At 38.8% G+C, this 23,078-nt stretch overlaps 1 protein-coding gene across 3 annotated transcripts in view; it reads right to left on the bottom strand.

The window, feature by feature from the left end:
• The window catches only part of malrd1 (MAM and LDL receptor class A domain containing 1), a 41,833-nt gene that overhangs the window by 2,232 nt on the left and 16,523 nt on the right, over window positions 1–23,078 (bottom strand). For 2 of the 3 annotated variants that reach the window (XM_007555683.2, XM_016673135.1), the window contains exons 18-29: window positions 22,375–22,669; window positions 17,271–17,516; window positions 15,537–15,694; window positions 11,219–11,399; window positions 8,941–9,069; window positions 8,664–8,822; window positions 6,105–6,262; window positions 5,318–5,519; window positions 4,503–4,781; window positions 3,326–3,451; window positions 2,274–2,340; window positions 91–182 (exon numbers count right to left, since the gene is read on the bottom strand). In XM_007555683.2, the coding sequence (XP_007555745.1) occupies window positions 91–182; window positions 2,274–2,340; window positions 3,326–3,451; window positions 4,503–4,781; window positions 5,318–5,519; window positions 6,105–6,262; window positions 8,664–8,822; window positions 8,941–9,069; window positions 11,219–11,399; window positions 15,537–15,694; window positions 17,271–17,516; window positions 22,375–22,669 (2,092 nt within the window). The other variant, XM_016673136.1, reaches the window with a different exon arrangement.

Raw genomic sequence — 23,078 nt, 5'->3', positions numbered from 1 at the left:
CGTTAACTGCAGAGTTACGAACTGCAAGGATGCAGATGCAGATGAGACGGTTTAATGCAGGAGGTTTAGAGAGGCGTGCGTCTTTATTACCAAGCTGCGTGGCTTCGACAGTTGGTGATGAGGTGGTGAGGGACGGTTTCTCCTTCACATGACAGCGATTGCCCGACCATCCCGGCTCACACCTGCAGTCAAAAAAAAACACAAAGAGGTGACCACACGTGTGTTTAAAGGGATGCTGGAATCACATGCTTTATTTTGGCATGCAAAAAAAAAAAAAAAAAAAAAGGTCCAGACCAAGGTATTAAAAAAAAAATCTCATTTTTAAGGGTCAGAAAGGATTGCAACAGGATTGCTTGTTTATGTAATATTCTAATACAGTACAGTACACAAAGCATCTGACTGCATATTGTCTTGTCGAGCCATTTCCCTTTCTAAAAGTGGTGTGAGAAATATCTGCTGGACGTCCAGCTCGGAAACTCTGGAAATAGTTTGGCCGGCCTGGCAATGTGCACGTCTGGGAAACCGAGTGAGCTCTTCCTCTCCCGAACAGAGACTCGGCTCCATGTCAGCATCTGTTCAGTATCATCTCGATATTTTTCCTGTAATGGGAAACACACAGCTTCCAGCGAAGACAGACAGTGGCATTATCATTCAGAGGGAGTCAGCATCCAGATTGTGTGACAGTGGGCTGTTCCTGGCCCAGTTCCCCGGGAGGAACCTGATGCCAACAGTGAGCCTGAGGTGTCCTCCCAGTGCTGGGCTTGGGATCTACTGCACTGCCGTCTTGCACGCTGGAAAAGCTTCACGGTCTCCACAACACACTGAGCAGTGCATGACGGCAGTAACTTCCTCTTACAAATTGAGGGAAGGCGGGAAATGTGGGACAAAAAAAACTAAAAAAATTAAACAGAAACCTTTAATAAGAAAGAAGCTTTGGTGATCAACACTTTCTGAGTTCTTTTTCTTAACACGGAGTGGGGAGTTGGTTGGAAAGCAAAATGGCTGCAGACCAAAATTCAGGGTGGTCTGAACCAGACAATCCACAGTTAATTCAGTTTAAAATGTAAACTCCTCTATCGTTGATGTATAAAACACCTTATTGTAAAGGCCTCTTTTATTGCCATAGACTAATTTAACACTGAAAACTGCAGAAAAAAGAATGTATGGAATAATGGCCCCACATTAGGAAATATTATGTGTGGGAATGGTCAGGGTTAGCTCAACCCTGGCAATTCATATAAAAGAAACATATCTTTTGTAGTACATACAAGGATTTTATTTTATTATTAATTCGTAAGCCTGCGATTTGGCCAAAAATGAGTTGTTGCTGGGTGATTCAGGGTAATGATCTAAAACAAATCAGATCAAAACAGAAATAGTTCAGACTCAAAATAAATCTGTTCTCAAGATTAAAGAGAAGTTATTCTAGTTTCTCACTGTTTGATTATGATACTAAAATGTAATACGTTTTACATGTCTTTACCAGGAGAACCCATAAGTGTGCCAACATGGGTCCAATGCAGTGAGAAAACGAAGATGAAAATACAAACTAAATTTCTCCTGTGAAACAGAATAGCAGGAACCTTCTGACAATTTTATTTTTATTTTGTTCATTGATTTCTATAAGTAAAAGCAAGAAATAATTCTTCAAGAAACGTTGTCGAGTTTGCTGGTTCAGGTCCATTTCTGTGCTTTTTTTTTTTTTTAAGGACCTGCTGCAGAACTCATCTTTTGTTTTAGCAGAAATGACATTAAAAAAATGAGAAACGTGAACATCTCAGAGAGAATTCACTTATGCATAATGATGTTAGCAGATTCGGCAGCGAGTCCCATCACAGCATTCCTACCTTTATAGTGAAATCGCTCAGCGCTGACATTCCAAGCTGCTGATGCAGAGAAACTCCATTCATGAGCTTAATTATAATGAAAAAAAGGAAACTCCAACAAAGAGAGTGGCGCATCATTCAAGCAAACGTGCTTTTTGAAAGGTAAAAGCTGAAATGGAAGGATATCATTCTAATGCACAGCTTTTTTTTTTTTTTTTTGAGGTTTGTATTACTAGAGGAAGAGATTCCCAGGAAACTTTATGCAGAAGCTCTATGTTTAATCTAGAGGGATAAGCACAGAAGCATGTCTTTTTTTTTTAAGTAAAGGTTGACAGGATTTTCATTTTTGAAACAAAAAGATAAAGGGTAGTGGAGACAAAGGAACAAACAAAAACAATGCATATCTGTAGACTTTTAAAAGTTTTTGTGCATCAGCCTGCATCTTACAAGCACAGAGGTCCGTTTTCCTCAAGATAGCATGAACCGTGACCCTGGCAGTACGCTGGAGGGCACTCTGCAAAACAAAACAAATTTACATTTGCAAATATAAACAACCAGAATATCTTGCGATTGTTGGGATTGTTGATGTCTGCCCTGAATAACTTTACCAGATGTTCAAAGACATTTAATACCTTAACACAGCTTTAAAATTATGCACAACTTTCTCCTTGACCTAACAGCTGTTTCCTTGGTCTTCATGGCACACAGAAGCATGGGCGTAAAACCCGAGGGGGACAAGGGGGCCCGGACCCTCCCAATTTGGAAAAGTCCAGAATGTAGGGCCATTTGGAAAGACTAAAATCAATTTAAAATAAGAAATATAGAGGAATAAGGGATGAACCCTGGACATTTGCCAAGTACTGCATGTTTTAAGACATTGTTTCTTCTTGGTTTATTTGTCTCAGATGGTTGAAAGTGTTTAGTTTTCAGTCGAAAATTTCCACATGTAATATCTCTTTGATATGTGATAAAAGAGCTACTGTAGCTAGACTTTAGATTAGATTAAGTTAGACTAGACTAGATTAATACATTTTGATTGCTAACACTACAAGTTTTGGTGAATTCTCAAATAAACTGCGACACTGAGTGTATGCTATACATTTAAAATCTTTGCAAAGCTGCAGGTTTGAAGTAAGCAGGCATGAATGAAGTTTTAGCAGCATTTGAATTGAAAGTGATGGACGCCCCATGAGTGTATGGACACAAACAGAACATAGGTGTGTGATCTGTCTCAACTAAGATGATGAAATGTTTTAAGAAAATGTGTAAAGACTGACATCAAAGCTCGAAAAGAAGTTAATGAAAATAAATAAATAAAACCAACTTATATAATTGGAGACTTCAGGAAAGATCGCCAAAATAATGCACGGCTAATGCAGTCATCCCCACCTTGAGTGTGTACAGGCAGAAGTGAGGTCATTATAATTTCACAGTCGATGCAACCTGTGACATGGCGGGACGTCGTAGAGGCAATTAAGAGCTAAAAGAAAGCACGTTACCATGGCAGCTGGACTCGTCTGAGTGGAACGGCTGACAGTCTGCGGAGTGGTCGCAGCGCATGTGAAGCGGGACACAACCGGGCCAACTCTCACACACGAGCTCTCCCGGCTCACACTGCAGCAACGCTGGTGAAAAGATGATGACACACGAGAAGAATGAAGTGAACAGAAAGAAAGAAACTGGGGCAGTAAAAGTCAATGTTTCTGGTTCAGTTCTTTTGTTTACTTCTGTATTTTGTTCTGCAGTTGAGACTGATAGCATTGTGAAAAGCCTTCAGAAGACCCAAAACGCCACAGTGAGCGTTTTTTTATCTTTATAAAAATCTAAAGGAGAGCTCATATTTCTCCACTTCTAACTTCTCTCCCTGCTGATTTCTGAGTGGAATTTTAAATTCTTCTTTGTACTTTTGGAGGTCTGAATCACCAAGCTCCACCTTGTGCTGGAGATTTATGGACTCATTTTTTGTTTCTCCCAGACTGTGGGTTTGCTGGTGGGTCCTGGGGTTTTTAAAAGCTGAGAGGGAGTCACATCATTCACTCCTTAGGTTTCTCCAGATCAGGCTGAAAGTTTTCTTTCTTTTTTTTTTTTTAGGTAGATTGGCTTAAACTAAGCTGCTGGGGAGCATAGTGGCCATTTTTCCTGACCCTGCTGTTTCCTCCAATATACATTACCTACAGTTGTTGCTGTCATAACGTTTTGTTCTGTAGAGTCTGTTTCTTTCCATGACAAAGTAATAAAGTAGGTCACACTAATCATAATCGTCTAATAACTGCTCTTCATTCATGCATACACAGTTTAACATAGTGAGATCTGATGCAACATGCGCATGGATATCAGTTTTTCTGAGTTTCTGATTTTCCTTTCATCTCTCAACATGCATGGTGGGTATAAAAATTATTATTCTGAAAACGTATAAACATTGAATTTTTTAATATAAAAAGGAAATTATTTATAGCTACAACCAAAGCTTTTTATTTTATGTTTTCATTTGTGCAAAATAAATAATTAACAGTTTAATGTTTCCCAGAAAGCCCTTTTTTTCCCCATGTATTCATTCGCAAATACATTAAACTTTTTTCATATTTATTCCCCCTCCCATGTAAACATTAATTATCACAAAATGTCTTAAAGAAACGCAGTAGATGTTTCCAAATAACAACGTGACCATAAACTCACGGCAGCTGTGTTCGTCCTCTCCGTTGGGGCAGTCGTAAACCCCGTCGCAGCGCAGTAAGGCAGGGAGACACCGAAGGTCCGAACACTGGAAATTCTCGTCGGGACAGTCGCCCTGAGGAGGAACGGTTCCAGGCAGGGCAGTCGGGCAGCGCTCTTCATCAGACTGATCCGCGCAGTCCGGAGAGCCGTCACACCACCAGGTCTTTGGGATGCACTGGAACGAGTGCGTGCACTGGAACTGGTCAGCGTCACAGGTCAAAGGCTGAGGGGTTAATGGTCCTGGGATGGAGATACATGTAAATGTAAAACTTAATTTTCTTTATAGATTTTTTTTTTTGTTTTTTTGCTTACACAAATAAAACATCCTTCCCTGGGGAAACTCTGATAGCTGCTTGAAACAGAAACAGGATTTTTTTTTTTTTTTTAGGTTTTCAAAGTCTTTGGAAAGTCAGTTGAGAGAAGCGAAGAGTGAGCAGAGAGGTGAGGCTGAGGAAACAACACAATATAAATGTAATTGCTTTTCCTCCAGTTGTGCTAACTCTCAGCATTGACCTGATCTCCGGAGTGAATTTATACGGACCCACAGGGCAACAGGCTGCACTGACTCTCTCCCCCTCTCCCCGAGGATTCGCCTTGTTTATGAGGAAACCCAGGAATGGAGGGTGGAACGTCAGAGCACAAAGGGAAAGGGAGAAGCTGGAGAAGGTGAAAACGGGAGGAAATGAAAAATGAGGGCAGTAGCAGAAGCGGAAGAAACCAGGAGAGAGGCAAAATGAGAGAGCAAAGAGGCCAAATAAAACTTTAATATCTTTTACCTCCGACCACACACTCTGCTGTGTACGAGATATCGTCCAGGGCGATGTCCGTCCACATGTCTCCACCCACCTCCGCCTGGAAGGTCACTCTGAAATCTTTTGTGTTAGACAGGACGACGTTGGCATATGTCCACTGGTTTCCATGGTTTCCAGTAGTGGCCCACATAAGCAAAGGTGTCCCATTAGCTCCAACGGTATAAACCTAACGTGTTGGGGGACATGAGGTTAAAAATGTATTGTACTACATTGGTAATACATTTTATCACAGAGAACCCAATATGATGAAGAACCTATTAGTTGGTGGAGGAAGCTTGATGCTTTTAATAATATAAAGCAGTAATACTATAACAAATTAGACTTTGTGTTTGTTGTGTCTTAGGATTGTAATGCTTTTAGTCTCCAAAATGTTTCTGATTCAACACCTATCTGCAGGTATAGCAGTTACCCTTTATATCTCCAATATCCTTTTTGCTTCTTGCACTTTATGCCCTGACATATTCTTTCTTTCAAAACTTTCTTGGCTTTTCAAAGGTCTAATAAGGCTTGTTTTTCAGCTATTTGTTTTTTGAAGGTAATCTGATAAACATATGTGTCCAGAAAAAGACAAACGTGATAAATTAAGTTTGTAAGTGGAGCTGCTTGGAGCCTTTATTTGTCATTTTTTCGGTGAGTATGCACTGTTTGGCAGACAGCAATGTGCAAAGTTGGCTTGGGTCAAACAAAACATACATTTGTGATAAATTAAAGATTTATTTTTTTTTTTAGTAATTTCTGTTGACAGGATCACCTTCAGGGTTCCCATTTTGGGCGAGCCGTACATGAAGAACCAAAAGCGCAGGTGACATAGACCGATGCTGGCAGGAAATGGGTTCGTCGTCGTCACCTTGGCAACGTCACCCTCCCTTTGAGTGGCTGAATGTATGTACAGAAAGTTCCCACCGCCATCTACGGAGATAGATGCAATCGATGTAACATTCATGTAAGCTAGGAATTAAAGATTTCACAAAAGCCGTCCAGTTTCAGCTCCACTGACAACAAAACATTGTATGTTTGGACAGGAGAGGATTGCTGTGAAATGGTGATGCCCGCAGCCAAATACTGCAGAGAGCTTCTTCAGCTCGGCTACACTCGGAGATGAAACAGCCTCTGTGCAAAGCCAGAACAAAGTGGGAGTTTTCCACATGAGTTAGGAGGAATTTAAAGTCATCACAACCCACAGCGGACAGCAAACCCTTCTCCCGCCCACAACACTTGATCCTCCTGTGGCTCAAAAACAAAACAAAGAAAAAAAAAAAACACCCAAAGACTGTTGTCATGGATCAGCTCTGCACACGTGTTGATCCAGCTTATAATGTGACTACAGGAAGACCACACAATCGCTGTCCTTGTTTTCAACTTCACTGATGTGCCGCAATGAAGGGAGCAAGCAATGAATGAGCACATTCATCTTTACAGTCGATAAAAACAGTTGGCCTGCAGAAGGCGATTAAAGTGTTAAGAGTTGCAATTGGAAACAGATTTAGCCCCAGGTTTGTCGTCCAGGAGGCAAAACAAGCAGGATGTGATATAACGAGTAAACAGTATCTGTGCAATCAAGAACAATTTTACCTTTCTGTACAAGAACCACAATAAGGAAGCCTCACATATCCCTCTAAACCACGAGAAGCGTAGCATGCAAGCCAAAGGAGCTTCCTCCCACGCCTGGCGGCGGCTGATGGATGTGGAGTAAACAACTTTCCAGAAACAACAGCAAACAGTATTGTATTCTTTCATCAACCAGAGGTGCCTGCAGATGTTGTCAGCTAAAGCAATGAGATGAGAAAAAGAGCGAATGATGTGGCAGATAATGAATCTCTGTTTGCCGAGTACAAGTTAGCGTTAGCACTAAGCAACTTAACAGCAGCTTCTTACACAAACAACAGCAGAGAACAATTCAAAAGCGTCGAAGGATGAAGACAGAAATAAATAAATGATCAGAAACCAAGTTTATATGTTTATATGTAAAGGCTGCATCAGTGCTACAGTATAGCTAGTCTCAACAGGAAGTTAGAAAAGTGGCACGATCTCTCTTCCTCATGAGCTTCGAAGTTGTAGCATTATTTCTGAGTCATTATTGACATTTGCCATGTGGCAACAATTTAATTAGACTATTTCTGTTTTAGTATTGTTCTTGTTTGCTTTAGTACTACAGCCATAAAAAGCTCTTGCATTAATTAGCCCTCTACTGCCAGCTTTTGAGGGATCCCAAGGCTGCTACTGCTAATGTTCAATTGGGATAGTATGATGATTAATTGTCTGCTGATGAAGACTCTTAGTCGCAAATTCACTGCAACTAAGGTAAGTTTTTTTTCTAATATGTATGGTTGAAAAGAAAAATCTTAATATAGCATACCACGTAATTTACCTTGACAAGAAAAAATCTCCCTAAACGTGCTCATTCCTTTTTTATGTAAATCATTTGTTTATGCTTCTCATTTTATCATCATCTCTGCAGAAGACAAACAAGGAACAAACTACAAAATACTGAAACTCAGGGAAAAAAAACATCTGAGTACAGTTACATTTTCTTATGTAGACCAAACTAACTGTAACCTTTTTATTAGAACAAAAGAATGTAGAAAGCCTAAACAAGGCCAGGTTCTTTTAAGCTCTGTTTAACTCTGACTGGTTTTCATCTGGATGTTTCTGGTAACCCTGCCTTCACAGGCTCCTCTGAAGTTTTTGTTTCCCAGCTGCCAAGTTGCAAGTACAAAGACACTGCAGAGTGCTGCCAGAAAGCCGCAAACATCGAGGGTGTCGGGGAAAACAGACGTTGTTGTTTTTGTCGTTTTGACAGAATTAATAATATTTCGGTGCAAAGCACCAAACAATAATGCCTGGTCTGGTACTGGGACAACTTCAGAGTAGATGGTTGGAAAATTAAGAGAGCAGATTTTGATGTAAATCTGAGTGAGGTTTTATTACATTCAGGTAGAGTAATAAAACAAACCTATTACCACATAGCTTCTTTCAGTGGTACAAAAAAGTATTTACAACCCTACAGATATGTTCTGTATTAACAATCGTTTGAAGGAGAATGAGGCTTTGACCTATGAGTTCAGTTTAAAATGTTTTTGAATAATGGTAAGACAACAAACGTTGCAGAGTCTTGAAAGTCATTCTCAGTCTTTTTGGACAACTCTAGTATCCTGAAACATAGACGCAGAACTCCAATCAAGCAGATAATTTCTACAACAACCTAGCAACATTATTCTGAGCTTTCACTATTAAGCTACTGCTAGATGGCTTTGATCCATTTTTTTTTAAACGTGACTAATAAAGCATGCATTTCAGTACATATGCAGACCTGGACTGTGGTCAGACTGAGGTCCAACTCCTGTCTCTGTCTTGTGGCCGATCCTCCAGTCAAAGTCATCGTCAGGGTCCTGAGAGAGCTGGCAGACCTGCTCCCACCTGTCGTCCTCCATGTTGAAGTCACAAGCACCCGGTGAGCCAAATATGTAGTCTAGAAGTAAAGAAAGATAACAGAAAAGTGGGAAACAAGTAATGAAAGCAGTTATTTGTCTTTGCTCTGATGGACTCATTCTCACCACCAAATACAATTATTTCCTCTTTTCACTTACCACAGTCCTTCTCATCTGATTCATCGGCACAGTCGGCCTTGTTGTCGCACACCAGGTGGGACTCTATGCAATGGCCGCTCTCACACACAAAGTCTGTGGCTGCAGGACATCTACCTGGCTCCACAGCGCCTGAAACATGAATGGTAAACAAGGAAGGAAGGAAGAGAGGGACAAAGGAAAGACAGAAAGATGGCGTCTTTTTTTTGATACTCCATTTCAAAAAACCTATCTTGTTTTCCAGACTCGTAAAACACTGGAATCACATTTTGTACTTTTCAAAACTGCATGCGGACACTGGGTGAAGGAAAAAAAAAGGCAAATCTGCACTATACTCCTCAGTCTGAATGTTTGTGAGCTGTTAAACTTCAAACATAGAGCATTTAATGAAAACCATGATTAGGGGTGAGAGGGGTGAGTTAAACTTCCTGGAGGTCAGCAGGGATAAACCCATCACAGAGTAAACTGAAAAACCATTTCGGCTTCCATCTGAAGTTGATGGAGACTTGTGTGTTTGAGTAATTTGCTTTTGGACAGACAGATTGTCTGCTTGTCAGTCTTTGCATACCCTCCCCTCTGTGTGTTTTGATGTACGTCTCAACTGAACCAGAGGTCAGTATTTATTCCCCCCGCCCCCATAAGTGTGTTTATGCCTGTGCGCTTCAGAGAGAAACGGCCTTGATAGAGCAGGACGTTGTCCAACCTCACGTCAGGTCCAGTTTAATGTGGAGCATCTGTCTCGGACACAAACATCTACCGTAGCCTGACAGCAAACGTTAGCGCTGAAACATGCTTCCCTTCAACACTCACCAGCTCTCCGGTTTTCCAGAATGCACTTCATTGCAAAAGCCGTCAGCTGGAGCAGTCGTTAAATATGTTGACTTACAAAGATTAGGAAATATACTTTTAAATTAAAAAGGGCGAGGAAACTATATAACTCATTCTTGAAATATTTTTTTTATTTTAAAGTTTCTACGTCACCTACCCTACTTTTCCAGTCAGGTCTTGCTTTTCCTCATTCCTTACTGATAGAAAACTCAGTTCACTGTGGATAATATTGCAGTTTATAATGGCAGATGTTAAAGTGCTGTGGTTCTTGGGTTTTTCCTTAACATTCTCAGAAATGTAATTTAATCTTATGAGGGCAGTTTGGATCTTCTTTCAGACGTGTATTTGTTGGAAATGACGAGCTTGAAATCTGCCGTTCCACAAATATTTGCCAACATGGCCGGTCCAGTTGTTCATTTTCTCAATGCAATGTGAGTGAAACTGCCAGCTACAGGCAAAACGTGTTTACTGACGGGAAATTAAAGGGGCTTCACCTTGAAATAAAAGATGATGCAGAACCACTTTCTGAAACTGCGTAAACAATTGAAACCTGACACTTAAAAGCTTTAAACAAAAGGACAACCATTTCTTTCTTACTGTCTGACATTAAAGTCGACTTAATGTTTTAGGTTGCGGATGTTGGCTAAATTCCAGGTAATGAAAGAGAAAAGTTCTTAAAATTACGTACTTCAAATTTGATATACACTCAGATTACTATGACTTATAGTAATTTTGGTAAGTGTGGAGAGCCAAGATAAGAAGAGAACTGTAGACCTCCACCAGCATGTTTAGTTCTTATGTGCAATTTCCAAGTGGATAAAAAACAAACAATTACACAGAATAGGTATCACATAACACCCACTGTGATCTCCAGCCTTTAAAGGGCAAAGTTTGTCTGACTTAATACGGGATAAAAGATAACGAGTCTTTTTTTTTCATGTACGTATATGGTTTCCACTGTATTTGAGTTTATATGTCTAATTTCCACCCTGTGTGAATTAGATGAAATCTGCCGTTAGTCTAAACTTGCTCACCCAGATGTTCTTAAAATTCATTGCGCTCAGATAAATGATTAAAAGCCACAAATTATTATGCAGTTTATATTTCAGACTTGTGTTAGAAATAACAATGAATCGGACTTTACCACACATTCAAAAGTGAAGTACTTCCCCTTTGTGTAAAAATCAACTAGAAGTTATGCTTTTAGCAGACATAACCCCATTTCTTGAGGTGCTGAAAACTAGTCACCCTGATCACTTTGCCAGGTGGCCCCCAAAGAAATCTCTTGTCCATTTTCCAGTTCAAGCGCCAAAAGTTTAAATATTTTCAATATGTTACGCTCACTGCCAGAAAGCTTAAAAAACACCATTGTTTTTTAACAACTGGTCTTCATCCCAGAAGATCTCACCAGATGCAACATTTGGGGTTGTCTGAGATAACGCTCATCACTTACTCGGAGCACAGTCGATGTACTCCAGGTCATCCAGGGCAGCTCCTCCGCTGACGTCTCGGGAGCGAATCCCCTCGAAAATCACTTCAAAGTTCCTGAGGTTCCTCAGGGGGACCACCGCTTGGATCCACTGGTTTCCCTGATGTCCCGTTTTATTCCACATCTCAATTAAGCTGTCCTCCATCTGCAGAGGAGAAATGACAAAGGATACACCATGTGGTAGCGTTTCACATTCTGCTCTGGTTTTTAACAAGAGGTTTCAAAGCTGCTGCAGTGATTACTGACAGAACTTCATCCTTCAAAACTCAGAGTCACGGGCCACAGGGGATATTACTGAGGAAAAATTAACTAAAAGTACGTTCTGGACTGACGGCTGCTGGGAAGCAGTGGACTTCATCTAAGAGGAGTTATTAAAGTCTCATTAACATAACATGACTGTAATAAGTTCAATGCCTGAGAGCAACTTTTCAGACTAAAAAAAAAATGCTCCGAGTTATGTCGACGAATTTGCTTCATACCACATATGGAACATATTAAGTACAAATTAGAATTTATTTTTCTGGAAGTCCACTCAGTTTTTTCCCATGATGCTACAGCTCAGGCACTAAATCATAGCTAATGTGACTTTGAAACAGGTTATGCGGATGCAGCTCTCTAGAAGCACAAACAGCATCAGTGACACAAACACGTGTTTTATTACAAATGTTCTGACCTCTGGACTTACTAAACTGAGAGTCAATAAAGAGGCAATAAAAGGCTTTTATGCTATATAAAATTTATATATAACAACATTCTGAGTTATAGAGCTTAATTAATTGGTAAATAGTCATTTTTATTGGCTTCTTAATGCACATAAAAATAAAACTGATTGGCATAATCAGTCTATATATAAGCCAAAAGACACTTGATGCTGATCCTCTTATTGTTTGCCATTACTTACTAATTTCCAGGAAATGCCCAGAAAATTTTAAACATTTTTTTTTATTTTTTATTATTTATATATTGCTTTAGTTGTGCTACTAGGCTTCATTTTTTTTCTACTTGGGAAATTGCATATAAGGTAGGAACTTTAGGTTGCCTCTGAATGGCAAAACCAGACATCCCATTCCACTCGATCAATAAGTATTGGATAATAAAATCTACTAAAAGTCAATGACAGTTAACAGAGCCAAAATAAAATTAAAATCACAATCCACATTAAAAAAAAGAACACCATCAGTAATATTGATGGGGTGGAGTATAACTTTCTGTACTGTGTTTTTTTTTTTTTTTTCTGATATCACTGGTAACTACAGAAAATGTTTTTAAACATGCTTCAGAGTAGAGAATCAGTTTCAGCAGTGCAAAATGTTTAACTACTGCAGACAGAAACACTCTAATATATATAAAAATTTTTTTTAAAAAAACATGATTTTACACTTGCTGAATCTGAAGTTGCAAGAGGTGACCAGAGGCTCGACTGCAGTGAGACGAGTTCTGGTCTAATATCCTGGGAAAAAAAAACAACAAAAAAAAAACACACACACAGAGGACAAGCAAAGTCACACTCTACTCTGCAGCTTGAAAGCATATTAAAATGCACCCTTGGGTGAGGCTTGTCCCCTCTGCTCTGAAGCCCTGACTTGAAATAATCTTGTTACGGCGAGAGTAGAGCACAGATTAATAGGTAGAGTTACAGCAGGACTTATTGAGATTTATGTCAGGGAGTAACGGCTCAATCTATAAAAATAGCCCAAGAGCAACGGACGAATATACCATGATAGCTCTCACTTAAAGCCTGTTTGGCATATCGGTCGAGGCATTCATTTGATTGCTTTGAGTCTTCGCCTCCTGAGCTTTCAGTTAGGGCACTGCAATCACAAATTTGGTTTAGAGCGCAAATATGTCGCAATATGTGAAACTCATTCTGATGGGTGAACCAGAAACTGAAGAAAGACACAAAGTTGTAATTCTATAAAAATGCTTATGTCGTTGAAATTTAAATGTGGTAACCATTGAGCTAAAATCCAATTTATATTCATGGCCTCTTTCATTTTACTGAACTGCTGGGAGCTGTTTTTCTGAATGAATATTTTGCTTCTTGACCAAATAAAACAACATCAAAACAGGGAGGAGACACTACCTTGCTTTTTTTTTTCCTCTTAAGCTAAGGGTAGAGTTTTGTCTCAGGTTCAGAACATGTTTAATTGATCAGTGTTGTCATGTAACATATATTGTGGGGACAGCATACTCTCTTGGCGTTGACTAATGGCTCTCTGTAATGTCAGAAAAACAAAAACCATCCAAAACGATGTAAATCTGCAAAAGAAATATACCATTGCTGTACAATATTTCGCTGAATTGTAAATTCCTTGAAGATTAAAATGTGATTTTCAGATGAAGGACATGATAGGAGATTGTAAGTTGATACAGTGCCTAGTTAACTATTCACACTAATTAATGTTTTTTGTCACCACAAGATACTGTAAAGAAGCAAAAAGCTGAAGTCCTTTTTTTATCTGGCCATCATGTAGGTAAGATGCAAAAAACAGCAGAGGTATTATCTTCATTTTTCTTAATTGGAGATTTAGTTAGCTGACGTGCTTAAACTATGCTCAACTAATTTTCACACTGTTCTTGTTAAGGGTGACTTGGCACAACACTGTCCGATCACATGGTCTTCAATATATTGCTTCAACGTCAGGCTACTCTTTTTTTTCATACTTTGTTTTTAGCGTTATTCATTTATCCCTGAGTGAATGCCAAAAGTATGAATTTAATTGCTTGTTTCTCATGTCTTCTGTGTAACAGAAAATACAAAAGGCACTGCCTTTCTGCTGAAAGGCAGAATCTGAATTATGGCACCATTAAATAACGTAATTTCCCAGTGATCGTAACTTCCAAGAAACAATAGTCTTTTATCTGCAGAGGAGTCTCCCTCCCTTTTTCTTTATTTCCAGCCGATGTTTCCATTTCTCTGTGTGACATCGGCCCTGGTACTTAATGACGAATGACTATTAAGAGCAAATCAAGGATCTGGTGTAACAAACTGGGCTCTTAGCAAATTTCACAGGGGACCCACCTGCAGTGCTTACATGTAGGCTTTATTGCTATAAAACGTGGGCGTGTGTAAGTTTGTATTCATGCTGCAGTTACAAGCCAGTGAATTATGAAGGCTATAAATGTGCAGTAATGTTATACATGAAAGCACAATGCAATATTCTGTAAGTGTTAATGGCTTTGAACCTGGAAGGTCACACATTCACCTAATGCCAAATAAGAGCTTAAAGTTACACTGAAAATCCGATCCCCCCCCCCACCTACACATACACAACAGCTTGACTAATTAATGCTGATTTCTAAACTTTGCACCTTCACCCACACGTTTTACTGGCTTCTTTTAATATCCACAGCAAAAGGCTAAATCTCCCTTTTTCCATCCGTATGCCAGAGAGGAGCAGATGTAAAATGGTCCACAGACATTCATCATCTCCTGCTTCTCATGCAGTCACATAATCAATAATGAGAGCCACAAAACCTGACGCAATAACTATTAAATCCCGTCATTTAAATTTCTAATATTCTACCACATTATGCTTTAAGGAAGAATCAATCGCATGAAGGGCTTAAAAACAGCTGCATTTTAAAAGAAAATGTATAAATATAATAAAATATACAAAAATACAAATATAATGTCTGTATAAAAGAGATATAGATTTTAAAAGATATGATTTTTTTTTTAACTTCTGGTTTTCAGTCAAACTCAGACTTATATTTTTATGCATCTCATTAACCAAAGTAGACAAATATGTAAAAAAACAAAAAAAAGAAAGAAAAAAAAGTAATGAAAGAAAGACGTAAACCAGTCAGTAACCAAAACCTGGCACCGACTGACAGAGAAGACACAAAAATAACTTTAAAAACAGAGTAAAACAATAAACTTTCTTGTCAGAGAAACTTTTTGCTCAAAAACAATACCAGTTTTTGAGCAAAACAACACAGTCTACTGTGTGTTATTACACTCTGATATGAATCAACAAGCATTAAACCTTGAGAACGAGCAGAGACTGACTTTTTTCAAATGTTTGGTTTGGGTTTGTTTTGGGCATAAGAGAGGATCTTCAACTCCATGCATTCCTCTCCAACATCCACTGATCAAACACTGGTGAAAAGACGATCCACCATCCTCCCAGCGCTTTACCAATTTACTTTGAACACGGGGTGAATATTTAAATGATTAAAGATCGGCTTCACTGGCTGAGTGTAACCATGGTGATCATGACTGGCAGTGGGTGAAACCAATTAATTTCTTCCTTCTTGTCTCAACCAAAAGTCGCTCTACCTTGATCAGCAGCCGGATGGTCCCTGTGGCCTTATGGGAAAGGTAGTACCAGAAGGACAGCTTGCAGACAGCGCTTGACTCTTTCCAAACAGAACTCCTTATATGAGCTTTGTCGCCTTTCAGTCCCACCGGAGTGGCCTCCAGGTAGACAAAATGGCCTGGAAGGTAAGAGAAGATAAGACAAGATGAAGGAGAAAAGTAACAAGATGAGATTTTTAGAATCTATTACAGCCACTGCAAAAATTGTAGCAAGGTCAAGGAGACTGAAAGGGTGGGGGTGGGGGGGATTGAGGGCTAAGGGTCACTGCGTAATCATGAACACATCTTTTGATGTGCCACTGGCTTTTGTAAAAGGGTAGCTCAAGGTTATTTTGTTAAGGGAAATCCATAGAGAAAGAAGAAACGTTTTAACACAGCTGAATTCAAATGAAAAGAAAGCATCTGGGAGCAACATCTTTCTGTCTGGAAAAAACATCTGTGCACCGCTTCAAATTACACACTTTCACCTGTGCCTTAAATGATTTAAAGGGCATTTTTAAGCTTTATTGCTTTGCAAGAGTAAAAGTGATCGTCACTTTCTTTTATTTGATTGTGCTAATCTGTCACTTGCAGTCATTTACAATTATACCCGGGACTACACTAACAATGATTTCACAAATTACCTGGCTGTCAGTAGCTTCAAGTCTGAATATTTCTTCTCCAAAACACAACCACTTTTCTTTTCTAAAGAGGCAGGAATTTACAGATGCTGCTGTAACAACTATCCTACTTTTCTGGGATTCTCCTCTTCGGGGATAAAGGATGATTTTTAAAAAAGCAGATGTTATAAAATCGCAGATGGGATGAACCTCAATTGAGGTTTACAAATTGCAAACTGAGAGTCGCTCCAGTTTGAATCAACTGATTAGTTTTTCAGAAAACAGAAAGCAAATGCAGGCTCTGCTGGGAGAGCATGCAAAATCTAGCAGGCCTGAAGAACTCACATTAGTGCTGAGCATCACTCCACCATGCTATTGTGCAACTAATGTTTGTTAAATAACCATAACAAGACTTGCGATTTTGATGGTGCTCTAGGTAGTAGGTGCATCTTTCTTTTTCCTTTTTAGCTTTAAAGCACAACGAGAAAAGTAATCAGGAAGGAGTGGTAAGATTAAATCAAATCATTTCTTGGTTGGCTTAAATGCATAACCTGTTATCTGACGCAATATTACATTTACATTATAAAATATACTTTTTTCAGCTAATGCCAAATGCTGTTGAACTAGTATGATTGTGACCTGTATTTCTTTAGTTACTTTTAACTAAAATTACAATTAGCATTTGTAGTTAAAAGTACCTAAACTTGGCTAAAAGCACACCAATTTATGTTTGTAACGTGAATTTCTTTGTGGTTAAAATCATTTTAAAAATTACGTTTTAAGATTAGACAGACTAATTTGGAAAAATTGCAAGCTGAAATGCAAGCATCTGCTGTATGCTACTTTTGAACTACAAAGAACCAGATAGCAAGCTTTACTATTCATGTGGGTTATTACAACGCACCTTTTAAATGAGATTTCAGTTCTGAATCAATAATCCGAGTTTCCATTTTCAGAAAATTCACATACTGTGAAAAAGCTCATTGATTGACTTCATGATTTGAATCAAACTGTAAAGATACATCACCAGAGGACAGCAGATTTATTTTTGCAAACCTGAAACGATATTCTAGCTCTAACAAATGGAACCACATACCGTTGTCATCCATCAGCGTGTGGTCATACGGCGGCCGTATGCTTTGAAGAGATCCGGTACCGAGAGCCCAGTCGAAGTTATCAGCCAGCGAACTCTTCCAGCCACAGCGGCCGTTCTCAAACGAGCAGGAGGTGCCGCAGTCCTCCTCGTCCGTACCGTCGCTGCAATCGTCGGTGAAGTCACACATCTGCTCTGGAGTGTAACAGCTGCCTTTTCCACAAACGGAAGCCCCTGGAGGACAGAACCCTGGAAAAGAAGGCAAGACAATTCAACATACTTCACAAATTCAGATGTTTGCAACCAAACTTAGTTTTCTGTGAAGGTCAGTCTCTGGTCTAACTAAAGACGTTCTGTGTCGGTAATAGATATGAGGAACAAGGTAGTCTATTTCTGCCTGTATGCAAGATATTTAAGTTACTACCAGCTCAAAACATCAGAAAATACTAGTGATATCCAAGATGCAGCCATGCATGATGAGACATACTATTAATAAAGTTTGTTTTCAGGTGAAAAATGTAGCAAAATCCACATAGCAGTCTGGTAATGAGACTCACCCAGCTGAAGTTTATATTCAGTAGAATAATGAGTTTCACATCAACAACCTTGAGAACAACAGAACTGAATATATTTCATGGGATTTAATTTCACCCCTGATTTCAAAGGTCATAAGATAATTCAACACAAAAATAACAGATGCTGTAACCCTTTTTTTTCTATTTGTAATTTTTGCAGGCAGCCTTGCAACAGACAGCAATTTCTGTAACTGTAGTTAAAATGTCCATTGTTTAAAACTGTCAAATTTCACATCTAAGGGTTTGAAAAAGAAGCAGAGAAATCTGGACTCTAAAGAAGCCACTTTGTGCATTTCACAAGATTAAACAGCATCCCAGCAGTGCAGTAAACCCTTAAGGGCACCCCTCTGCACACAGAGCTGTAGTTTCCTTAAGAAGCTTAGGAAGGACACAGGAGCATGGGGCTCTGAGCTCAAATCACTGTATCATTGATGGCGATACTTGGAAGGGGACAGTGGTGGGGGCTCTGCTTCTTTTGGAGCCAAACATTCCAGCAGGGTCAGTGCTTAGCCTTAGGGTGGGGGAAGTGTTAGAAAGGAAGAAGGGTGGTCTCTGTAATTAAAGGAGAGAAAAGGGGTATAAGTCCTTCCTAATCCTTTGTTCCTCTTGAGGTGCACAGAACCAGAAGCAATGTGACCCCAACAAAAGAAACACAGGAAGCCAGGAAGAGACAGCTCCTGACTCCCGACTGTCCCCTGCCTACAGAATCTGTGAGGGGAATTCAATTAGAGAGAAATCATATTTTTACAGGGAGTTGACTCAGACATCTTCCACATCAGTCACCACGACCCTATATTTGGTGCTCTTTTAATGTAACTCATGCAAAAAAAATAAAATAAAAAAATAAAATGGTATTGGAATCATATTTCTATATGAATAACTTAAGGGTCATGATTGGATCAGACACCCTGGGTGACAATATCTCTCCTAGTGGATGGATTTTAATTGAGCTCTACATTTTGCACAAAAAAGGCAACCGAATCATATAAAATAAACAGATTACCCAAAGGATTTTTAATCGTCTTTATCTGAACTATATGAACTATGCAGCTTGAGGTAGGTCTCTACAGACTTTGCACATGAAAAGACTGAGATGTTAGTCAATTCTTTTTTCAAAACTTTCTTCAGTCAGTCAAATTGGAGTGTTTATGAACATCAATATTCAAATGTTGCCACAGATTCTCCATCAAAACTCTGGAATCAATGTCCTGCTGGAAGACAAACTGTCTCAAACTCTCTTGTTTTTTTCCAAAGATTACGCAATATTTGGCTCAATTTGTTTGACCAATTATCCTGTTGTGAATTAAATGCATATTCCACAGGATGATGCTGCCACCGCCATGTTTCACCACTGGCGTGGAGTAATCAGGGTGCAACTCTTATAGTCTCCATAGGTCTTTTTTATTGCCATTGAGATTATTTTTAAAAGCAATTGGTTTTTCATTCAGGGGTGTCAGAATAAGTCACTGAGATCATATTTTCACCACAATTCTTTTATCTAAGTTTAAATAAGTACATATACTTTTGTAAAGCACTATTAGAATAACAAAATACTCATTTTACAATGAACGCTTTCTTTTAGAGTATGCCAGAGAAAAAAACAACAGTAGGAGAGACAGTTTTACTGGCACACACATCAGGAGCACCTTCTCCTGATGGTCTTCTTCCAATTATCAGCAAATGTAATAAAATGCTTCCAGCAGTTTCATTAATGTCTGTTTTAACAAGCTGTTAATGGCCTAAACAAAGAATTTATAAAACATTTGGTGGGCTATACTGCTTGATTCAAATTTTCTCGATTTTCTCTTACAGTGTCACATTAACTATATGCACACGGACATCCTCCAGTGGATGCATACATGACTGCATTAAAAGGAAAACAAATTTGCATGTTAATCATGAAAGCCATATAAAAATGTTTTTTATCATCCATAAAGTGCCTGTATTATCATGAGCACAAACACAGAAACTGTGGGGTGCAGTCGACCTCAACGCTGAATCATGTGACGGTATATAAATTGAAGCTGTGGCAGAAAAAGCCCCTGAGGAGTGATAGTCTGTAATTACAGTTCCTGCTGCCTCTTGTCTCATCAGTATTACTGTACATCCTGCCAACACACAGACAGAAAGAGCTGCATTCGGCCACAGCTCTACTCCCTGCTGGCTACTCAATTACCGAGAGGGCCATGGATTTTAGCTCCAGTTCAGTCTTTAAGTGATGTTTTCTTTATTGCTCTCTTTGTATTTCTTTTCCTTACCTACTATATGTCCTCCAATTTTATTACCAAAATGTGTGAAAAAGTGATCAAAATAGATTCACCTTTCATCTTAGCATAACTTCATATCTTCCTTCTGGCTCTGATTGGTTGTTTTTGACTGGGAGTGAAACATTTCTGCAGATGGCAGTAGGACCACGGGGAGAAGTTGGAAGAGCACAGATTTGTTACCTCATATTATACTGTCACAACATAGTGACAACTTTGATAAATATGTAAAAAAAAATAATAATAATAATTTTACTTATATTTAAGATTTACCCATTGCTGCATTAACTCTTTGTGTAGCCAGTGATGTTGTGGCTATTCTGAAGACAGAGAAAACCCCATTGCTAAAGACATCCAGCTGATTACAGAGCGAGGCAATAAACTGTGGGTCTGACACTTTTGTAATTATCCAAACTAACATAAAGTTGTCAATACTGTTCTGGGTATAAATGAGAGCACTCCTGAAAAACAAGAAAATGACCAAAAAACACTGACAGCATTAAAGTTTCGATCTTTACTATTTATAAACCCTCCTAATTATCTTCGCTCATATTGAAAACAAAAGCTGGGCAACACATTTAATAGTCCCTTTGTAACTACATTGACAGAGGCAATAAATCCGCTGCTATTGTTGTTGTTGTAAGGGTTCCCTCATAAAACATGTGAGTAATGTTGGAGAACTTAAATAGGACTGAGACACAGAGTGTGAAAAGATTAATTTACACTGCTTGGAAGATATTTTCCTACAAAACTTAACAAATTGTTTTATAACGACTGGATAAACCAGATTGTTACTGTGGGAATTTCCCAGCAGTTATAATTCTCCGACTGCCAAAATTTCCCTGGCAAAGCTGATTAAAATCGCTCACATCTACAGAGAATTGAGTCCGTTCCTAAAACCAGGCAAAAAAAAAAAAGAAAAAAGTTTTAATTGGGCTCTTGTGGCGTCTTTATCACGTTAGCAGTAATTTTTAAAATGTGTGATTAGATTGAATATCTGTCCTTAAGGAAACTAAACGTGCAGCTATTAAACGAAAATGTGAACAGTACCAAAGTCAAGGTATGCAAACAGCTAAGTAGTTCAGAAGAGGACTGAGCAACAATAGCAAATGTTTTATCGTTACGCTTTTAGGGGACAGACGTTGACTCAGTCTGTCAAAACTAAGGTGCCACCTGTAAGGTCTGCAGTTTTCCGTTGTTAAGAAGCGGTCAAAGGTCACAGCTGTTACCTGGAGACATCAGACACACCCAATGTCTCACCGGATTTTATGGGGCTTAATAAAACTCCCTTTTGCAGCAGAAGTTTTTACTTGACACTTATCTGAAAGCACATGCAGCATTTCAGTGAGTCTTCCCATAGTAACTCTTCTACGTATCAAGCAATTGCTTTAAGGGCAGCCAACAACCTCAAAAAATATTTCTGACTATTTTAACAAGTGTAAGTTTGATTACAGAATGTCTGCCATATCATTCAGTGTGTAACACAACATTGTTTAACAACTACACCTTTTTACTCTCCAAGTGTTTAAACATGCTGTCCCTACCATGACCTTTTAGTAGTGGCAGAATTGTTTTTAGTTCAAACAATCAGAGTTGATTGTTTGAGCTACATAGGGGGCTATCCAATAAAAAAAAGTCTGTTAGAAGCTTCAAAAAACTTGAGACTGAGACACAGGATCACCTCTGGAAAGACTTGAAGTTTTCTGTTAACAGATGACCTCCAAGATAGTGAAAATATTCAGTCTTTCAATGTGCAAAACCCAAATACTTTGGAGGTTCTTCTACAACTTTTTTATCGTATATGAAGAGATATATTTAAACCATGTATCATTTACATTAAATCGCCCAAAATGTATTCGTATTTGTGGTTTCAATAAATAATAAAAAGTCGCCAAGTTTTATGCATAAGAATACTTTTGGAATCCACTGCATGTTGCCACATTTTAAATTAGCTGCTGCACTCCAGATAGCTTGTGATGCAGAAATGACTGATTTAGGCTGACACTCCTAGCAGCTGTCTAGATGAGACAGCGTCACCCTGGCAACGACTCGAAGATGGGGAAAAGATAATCTGCTAATCCAATTCAAAAGAAATGTCAGGGAATCACACCTGAGAGAAACTCTGAAGACCGAAATCATTCATATCCCTGATCATGAGAGAAGATTTCCCAATCTAAATCCCCTCTGTTTTTTTATTTTTTTTTTTATGTAGTTTCAAAAAAGAAAAGGCTGCATGTTAATTTTAATGTATTCTGAAGTGAACTTTACCTGTTGGAGGAGTAGGAGGAGGAGTGCTGTCCGTTACCAACACTGTGGGGGAGAGGAGGCATCCTGGAGAGAAGGTGATATCGTCCAGACAGATGTCTCCCTTTTCGCTGCGCCCCACCTTCCCTTCAAACACCACCTGGAAGTCTGCAGAGGAGCTCAGCTGGAGTTCCTTCATTTGCCAGTAGTTGCCCTGATCTCCAGTCAGGTTCAGCAGGAGGTGAAGACTTTCCTCGGTTTTAGCGAAAACACTGAGGGTTCCGATACCGTCTCCAGACATGTGATAGTAGAAACGCATCTACCCAGAAAAAACGGTAAATCTGTCAAGACCTGAATGCATTCTTATCATATTTATGCAATTTATTTAAACAGGTTTTATGTTGCTGTCCATTTGTGTCTATTTCATCACAAATATTTAGATTTTCTTAGGATTTTTTTACTGTATCTCACTCATATAAATGATCTTTGTTAAATAATTTAAATAAAACGTGACTTTCCCTTCACTGACACCAACAAGCATGGATTTGTATATGTATATTCATACAACATTTTTCTTTTTTTTAAAAAAGAAAGGAGTAAATCCAAATTTTCAACTTATGTCATTATTTATACATCTAAATATAAAAGAAATGATAAATAATAATAAAAAAACAGAACTGTTTCGTCCTTGTCATTTATTTCCGACTTTATTAAGAAATATGTTATAT

The sequence above is a fragment of the Poecilia formosa genome, unplaced genomic scaffold (genome assembly GCF_000485575.1).
Source record: "Poecilia formosa unplaced genomic scaffold, Poecilia_formosa-5.1.2 Scaffold71, whole genome shotgun sequence".
Classification (NCBI taxonomy): Eukaryota; Metazoa; Chordata; class Actinopteri; order Cyprinodontiformes; family Poeciliidae; genus Poecilia; species Poecilia formosa.
This window is presented reverse-complemented; position numbering and strand designations above follow the sequence as displayed.